This window comes from Cimex lectularius, unplaced genomic scaffold (assembly GCF_000648675.2).
Source record: "Cimex lectularius strain Harlan isolate CLEC.00 unplaced genomic scaffold, Clec_2.1 scaffold310, whole genome shotgun sequence".
Lineage (NCBI taxonomy): Eukaryota > Metazoa > Arthropoda > Insecta > Hemiptera > Cimicidae > Cimex > Cimex lectularius.
In genome coordinates this window covers 257367-265541 of record NW_019392984.1, presented here as the reverse complement: position 1 = coordinate 265541, position 8175 = coordinate 257367, and the positions used below count along the sequence as shown (strand labels likewise).

At 38.5% G+C, this 8175-nt stretch overlaps 1 protein-coding gene across 1 annotated transcript; it reads right to left on the bottom strand.

The window, feature by feature from the left end:
- Positions 1-4476: 4476 nt before the first annotated feature.
- LOC106663274 (fat-like cadherin-related tumor suppressor homolog) lies at positions 4477-7887 on the bottom strand. The gene has a single exon (XM_014387977.1). It carries the CDS (start codon positions 7885-7887, stop codon positions 4477-4479), a length of 3411 nt encoding a protein of 1136 aa, XP_014243463.1.
- Between the last annotated feature and the right edge of the window lie 288 nt (positions 7888-8175).

Below are 8175 nucleotides of genomic sequence, written 5' to 3'. Positions count from 1 at the left end.
CTTTCTTCCCTGTTTTCATTTTTATTTCATTCAACATATGGCCTCGTCTGAGCGAGTTTTACAGGAAAGGTTTGCAACTTTTGAATTATTAGCGACATAGCCGTTTCCTTATTGTGGTCAAATCGAAACAAATATGTCAATATCCGACCAATAAAACCAATAATACAATACGCCCATTCTTACATGGACTGCAGTGATCGAATGGTTAGGGCTTCGGACGCCGATTTCCCACTCTAGTGATTTAGGGATCGAATTCCGACAAAACCCTTGAAATTTTAATTGATCATAATAGAAAAAAGGATCGTTAAGTTGACTGACGCCATGCCCAACATATATTAGGACATTAATACCTCCAATAGGAATATCTGCGCCATTCATATACAACACGAAACATTCATATGGTTCTATAAATTCTGAGATATATTCGAAACAACTACTACATAATGTGTAAGTTCTGTGTCAAAAATGGCGGCCGGGCGTACATTTTCCGCCTGGAATCGAAGAAATCTTGATTTTTAACCCTCCTGATCTTGCCCCTTCGTACTACTACGACCTCCGAGCAAGGGCTCACATGCTCATTGGAAAAACGTTTCATGCGTTTAAAAAGGTAAAACATTTTTACAATCGTTACCGAAGAGTGTTGCCCCCAGGGAAATTGAACAGGTGGCCTCTAGATTCCAATTAACCAACGAGTACGATGGGCTATATTTACGAGATCGAAAATAATTTCCTGGATATGTAAAATAAATTTAATTTTAATTCTTCAAACGGTCATTTTTTTTTTTTTTTTTACTCGTCCTCATACTAAAATATTCACCGTTTAGAGCATCTTTTCAATTTAATTTTTAACCCCTTTAGGCACAATATTTATTCATACCTTACTTACACATGATATGTATTATTTTTATTAATAAGGTCTGAAAAATGATAACTGGTGAATAGCACACTAGCAAACAATTGTAGGCTGGTATTCCGAGGAAATAGGAAAATATTTGCAATAGTGAATCTGGAATTTTTTTATAACATTATAACAGTTTCTCTCTAATCTGTATTTTTTATAATATATACAAAAATTGCATAAATAGGTGAGTCTAAACTTTGTGATGCTTATGATAAAACTCTTTTTCCTCTTGTTTCTCTCCATTGGAGGCTCAACTTTTTTTTAAACTGTTTTATAAATACAAAACAACAGGAGTAGTGTAAAATTGGACAATCATGGATTTTACATGTTTCAAGCCATGTCAACTGGCTCCTCTCCATTCGAAGATCAATTTTTTTAAATCTGTTTTATAAATACAAAAAAACAGGTGTAGAGTAAAATTGGACAATGATGGATGTTTACATGTTTCAATTCATGTCAACTGGCTCCTCTCCATTGAAGGATCAATTTTTTTAAACTGTTTTATAAATTCAAAACAACAGGTGTAGTGTAAAATTAGACAATCACGGCTGTTTACATGTTTCAAGTCATGTACCAACTGGTTCAAAGTTTAGTTCCACTTTTCTGCCGTACGATGAACAAGGTTCGACGAAGGTTCTCACTAGTTCAAACTCTAGTAGTTCAAACCAAAGGTTGATCAACTCTCTTGAACACGACTCGTCGAAGGTTTTCAAAACAGGTTCAAACTTCAGTTGATCAACTTGAACAAGGTTCAACGAGGGTTCTAACGACGGGTTCAAACTTAAGTTGATAAATTTTTTAAGCCTTTATGCTGAATATTCATAAATAAATTCTTAGATTAAATAATATTATTTTTCATTAAAGGTCTAAAATATAAGTATATATAATAAAATTCCCTTGTATTCACTTGTAAAAAATAAAGCAATCCAATAATATAGTGTTTTTTCATACATATTTTATTTATTTTGTAATTTTAGTCTTGAAGACTGCGGTGAGCTGAAGCTTTTTTTACGATTTCACACAAAAATATTTTGTTTTAAGTTGTTTTTGTTCCATTCCATGTATGTTGAAGCAAGCCGTAGGTGCCGAGCTAGTCTTCCTCTATGTCTGACAATACGTTAGGTGGAACAATCATTGTCGATAAGGTAAGGCCTCCAGCATAAATACCTCCTGCCCAGACCATAACACGACCTCCTCCTAACTGTATTGTGATAAAGGTAAACTACGGCATCTTTTGTTCTCTACAGGCTGCCATCTACTGGCATTTTACGGACGGAAGCGCCAATTCGTTTCCCTTTGGAGTCACTAAGTCAATGCCAGAGACGTTCTGTTCCAATTGGCTTTCTCATAGTAAAATCTATATGTGATACCATGTTTACATTAAACCCAGGTTGATTTTTTTAAGGTCAGGCGAGCGTTTGTATGGGCTGCGTCACGCTTGTAGAATACTAAATTCCTATTTCTTGGCTTTGAGACCACTGCTCGCGAAAAAGCTGCTAAGGCACGTGAGGCCACGCTTTGTCACACACAGTCAGCCTCAACAATAAAACCCACCTGCTCTTATAAAATATACCTTCGATACACTAGTGTAACATGGTGTCTTGTCTTTATTGTTAAAATAAACTCACATAAATTAGGACGAAAAAAGGAAAGGAAAAAAGAAATACTCTGGAAGGAAAGTAAAGTCACGTAGTAAATAGATTAATATTTGATTTCACAATACTAGATGTAGTTTATATAAACAAATAATACAACTTTTAGTTATTTTTTATTTACGTTTAGAATAGATTTTGGATTTTATAAAGAACGGAAAATAAAAGTTACCCTAAAAAGGCATGCGAATCCATAAAGATATATCAAAAACGAGGGTAAAAATGATTACGAAATATAAACGAGGTGCGACAGGCAGCTTTCAAGTCGGGGCAGGAAGCTTCTTCTAACTCAAAGGAATGTTAAGCCATCAAAAATACCGGGCGTTTGGGGGCAAATAAAGTACTTAAAAAAAGAGATATCTCGCAAAGAACAGAGTCAAGTCCCACCATGCATTAAGCATTGGTTTAAGAGGTTAAAAAAACAAACAATTGCTTCAAAGAGAGCACAACTTCTTCTTTCAAACGTAATAAAAACAAACGCAAACAAGTATGGCGAACCTAATTTAGTAGCAGTGCAATATTGCAGACTCGACACGTTTATTTTCCAACCTTCCTCATAGCAATTTCTGATCCTTATCAGGGGGTTCGGCGAAGAAAAAAAAAGCTAAAATTGATTAATATGTTTACCATTTTTTCTAAATGTTACAAACACTTGGATAATTTATTATATCATACGGTATAATAAAAATAAAGCACATAGAAAGAACTAAACAACTACCTACGCTAAAATTATAAAGATTTATTTCGCGAAATTTTTTTTGGGGTGAACGAGCATTTTTTTAGTCAAGTTACATCTAGCGATCTGGTTAAAATTTAATTACTTAAGCAGGTTTGAAGGCATGCACTTCGCCAGCATCGTCGGTTTTCAGCCTATAGGTAGATAATATACTAAGTATACGTTTAAATGTTTAGAAAACGGTTTGCTTGGAATTTGGTGAACAGAAGGAATTTTAATTAAAAGGCCAATCCTTTATTGAATAAAAGGCAAAGTAACTTTTAATGATGTGGAAATCACTTGAAACTTTAACATAAATTGTTTCTAAAGATGAAGAAGTAAAAATAGATTCATCGATATATCTTTTATCTTGGCTTTAAAAGAACTGGAAAGTTTGGAATTTGTATTGGAAAGATAGTGTTTGATCGCTTGTTAATTTTTTTTTATAGATTGGGCGTAATTGTTTCTAAAGACCGGATTTCCGTGCAATATTTAACTAGTCGAAAGTAAGTGTTAATTTTTTAATTTTGAAAAGAGAGTTTTTTTTACAATATTCTTATTTTGCACAAAACTGCAGCTTTATCCCTAATTTTTAGATAATTTTTTACGCATGAAACAACATTTAAAAATATAATTTTAATTTAGGCGGCCTGGAATTTTCCAGGAAATAGTTTTATCTTCGACATCGCTTTGTTCCATCAGTTGCAAAATTGCATTTTTTTTACAAAGCTCGCAGCAAAACTATGTTACACAAACAATGCCCATTAAAAAGCGTAGTTGTAAAGTTAATCGTTCTTTTTGGAAAACATTATCGATGACTGGAGAAAACCTGTCAGAAAAAACTTACCACATCAACTCTGTGGTGGTGAATTACTATGAAAACATTAATTTGCATATTTTATAAACGTTAAAACTTACTTTATTAATATCATATCTAATTGTATATTTTTGTATTAAATTGTATATTTGTACAGGATGTGTTTGAAAAATGAGTATGTAGTTTATAATCGATTGATTATGAAATAAACAATGTTTAAGATTATAATTAATTTTGTTATTTAATTAAAAATTTTACTACGTCAAATGAGAATTTTTACCTTCATTACACATTTTCCATTTTATTGCACAAAAATCCGGTCTTTGCTTATTTCTATAGGGTTTAAAGCACGTTTTCTTCCATTTTATGAGTTAGAGAAAAAAAACTTATTCTAGAAATTTTTGATTTGTGTGAATAGTAAATTGGAGAACTCACCTTCAGCGTCGATGGAAAAGAATCCGAGACCGTCTCCGCCTTTGATGGAGTATCCCACCCTGGAGTCGTCACTGTTAGGCGCATCTGCGTCGGTGGCTTTGACTTTGGTCACGAGGGTGCCAATGGGCTGGTTTTCCGATACCGAGCTTGCGATAACGAAGTCCGGAAAAACGGGAGGAAACAGGTTTTCGTTGACGTCGACGACTTCGACGATGAGGGTGACTTCCGAGGACAACGCCGGCGTGCCGCGGTCGGTCGCCCTGACGGTAAAAGAATGCACCTGTCTGTCTTCGAAATCTAACGGCTTCGTTATGCGTATCGTACCACTTAGGGTATCAACGACGAAAACGTTATCTCCATCGGTCTGACCAATTATAGAATATCTTATTTCTCCCCCGGATCCCAAATCGGGGTCGTTGGCACTAAGTACTGCAATTACACTGCCAACAGGGACGTCTTCTCTTGCTTTTACAGTGTATGACGGAAGGGAAAACGACGGTACGTTATCATTAACATCGTCGACTATTACCCTAATTATAGCGTCTGAATGGAGGGCTGTGATCGAACCGGGGTTGCCCGCGCAATCTGTCGCTCTGATTACTAATTCGTAGACTTCTTGACGCTCCCGGTCTAATGGAGCCGATACAAACAGCGTTCCCAATTTGGAATCCAGTTTGAAATCATCCGTGTCGGTGATTAATTTGTAAAAAATGTTTGCGTTGTCCCCTTCGTCGATGTCTGTCGCGTTGACTCTAAAGAATACAGTACCGTTCAACGCGTTTTCCGTAATTCGAAAACTTGCCAAGTTGGTTTTAAATTTCGGCGGGTTGTCGTTTACGTCCAGTATAGTGATGGGCAACATCCGCGAACTCGACTTCTGCGGTTTTCCTTGGTCGAACACGGTTATGTTCAAAATGTATTCTGTTTCTCTTTCTCTGTCTAGGTAGCCGACGACTTTAAGCTCTCCCGAATCGGGATCCAGACGAAAGACGGAATCGCTATCGCCAGAGGATATACCGTAGATCAGCTTGCCGTTATATCCCAGATCCCTGTCTTTAGCCCGTATCCTGACGAGTACCGTCCCGATAGCCGTTGATTCGTTGACTTGAATGTTGACAGGGAAATTCGAGAACTCGGGGGCATGGACGTTTCCGCCATAACGACTCGGCATCATGGCGAATTCTTCGTGTTCTCGTCCCAGATTGTTGGAATTACTTCTATCGGAAGCGGCCAGCACTTCGGTCAGTTTCCGCGCGACACCGGTGTCTTTGCAGTCGAATCCGCTCGTGTCATCGATGGCGTCTAGCCGCGGGGGCTTGGACGTCCTTTTGTAGTTGACCAGTTTAATTATAACACTGACAACGTCGGCAAAATGCGTTCCGTCTGTGGCGGTTACGTTTAATACACGTTCGTTGACACCGATATCTGACAGATCGCAGGTCACGGCTACGACCCCGCTAGTCGTATCCAATGAAAAACAGTTATCTTCGTTACCACCGACGATCCTATAACTGATTATGTTTCCCGCATCGAAATCTATTGCCGATAGTGTGATAATTTCACTGCCGATCGGAATGAATCGCGACACTTGGCCGGAACAATCGACTTTTTCGAACTGGGGTCTGTTGTCGTTTATGTCTTTTAAGTTAATTCTCATTTGAGTTTCCGTTTCACGCCTGTAGGGAAGGCCCCAATCTGAAGCCCGAATTCGTAAGACGTAAGTCCTTCTCATCGATTCATAGTCCAGAACTTGCGTAGTTTTCACGACACCGGTGAAATGATCGATTTCAAAAGGGACTGAGTTCAAATTGGCTATGCTGTATGAAATGTAAGAGTTTTCTCCAGAATCTTTATCTTTGGCAGTGACTTTTGCCACTGTCGTCCCGATGGGTTCGTTTTCAGAGACGTTCACTTCCATGTCCACAGTTTCGAATAAAGGATCGTTATCGTTCACGTCCACGACGTTTATTTTCACCTTTGCTGAAGACTGTTTTCTCGTGCCCGTATTACCTTGGTCGCGGGCCGTTACCGTAAGAGTGTACATAGATTTCAATTCGGCGTCCATTTTGACGTTGGTGTAAAGCATCCCTGTATCCGGGTTTATGTAGAATTCGTCGTCTTTGTTCCCGGCGATTATTTCCAAAAACGTTTGAGCGTTTTTCCCTTGGTCGGCGTCAGTCACTTTTAACCTAATTATAGGAGAGTTGACCGGTGCAGATTCTGGAATGTCGACTTCGTAGATTTCCCTGTCGAAAATCGGGGAATTGTCGTTCAAATCGGCTATTCGAATAGGAACGGAAGTGTATGTCTCACGTGGGGGTATACCTCTATCAACGGCCCTTAATGTCAAGTTATAACCGCGAGGCGACTTCTCTCTGTCTAAAAGTTTAAGTACTTCGATATTGTATTCGGCGACTTGTCTATTTTTCGAAAAACCCGGTTTAATCCGAAAGTGGCCATCGGGGTCGCCGTCTACGATGTCCAAACTCCTAATCTCTCCATGAATCCCAGCATCTCGATCGATCACCTTCACAATGGCGTAAATATGTGCGTTGGAATTTTCTACTATGTCCGGCAAATGGTGAATGGAGATCTCAGGTGCGTAGAGGTTCACTTGTTTTACTATGATTTTTAGCTTTGCAGTGCTCGGTTTTCCACCCCCCTTAAAGCCTGCTCCTCGGTCTTGGGCTAAAACGGTCAAATGGTACACAGCCTTTTCCGAATACCTTAAAGGGCGCGTTAGCGTCACCACCCCCGTTGTGGGACTGATGGCGAATTGTTCCGTCCTCTCTTTGAAGCTGTAATAAATCTCACCGTTCCTCCCCAAATCAGCATCTTCTGCTGAAACCCTAATTATGCTTTCGTGCAATCGCGAGTCTTCCGGCACTATTTCCTCGTATTCCGTGGGGTAGAAAAGAGGGTTTAAATCGTTGACGTCAAGAACTGTCACAATAACAGTCGTTTCCGCTTCAGCGAGGATAGTTTTCTTCCCGTCACGTTTAGTCGCGTTGGCTTTTATTTCGAGGACGTATTTATCTTTTCGTTCCCTGTTTAGGACGTCAGTGTTGCCAGTTCGCGTTCTTAAAAGCAGAAACCAAAAATCTCCGACGAGCCTCTCTTCCGGCTTGAAAAATCTATCCTTGTCCCCTGACACGATTTTAAACCTGACGTCCATATTGACGTCCCCGCGGACGATGCCCATTTTTTCTTGTGGGGTGACGAAGGCTTTACGGAGAGAATTTTCCGGTATGGTGACATTATACACGGGTTGCGTGAATTTGAAATGCAGAGTGTTTTCGTCTGGTCCCGAAGCGGCCAGAGCTCCTATGAGACTCCAAGTCACCAGAAGTCTCCAGTGGTTTCCCATCTTCACAAAATTAGCCCCATTGGTGCGATCTGTAACAGAAAAATACAAAAACGATTATATTATTTAAAGATAATGTTTTCAAGCAATATAAATTCAAGTAATAAATAAAATAAAAAATATTTTACGTTCTAAAGAAACATTTCAATTTATGAGTATTTCTTAGAGCTATAAAGTTTTACACCTATACTTTATTATATAACTTTACGTCAATATGAACATATACATTTTTTATAGGTAAATGTAAAAGTTATATGGATTGCTTTAAAAAGCCAATTTAATACGAAAGTC

Bases quoted from the DNA above. Each gene is read 5' to 3' on its own strand.
- LOC106663274 (XM_014387977.1), bottom strand. From the start codon at position 7,887: ATGGGAAACCACTGGAGACTTCTGGTGACTTGGAGTCTCATAGGAGCT.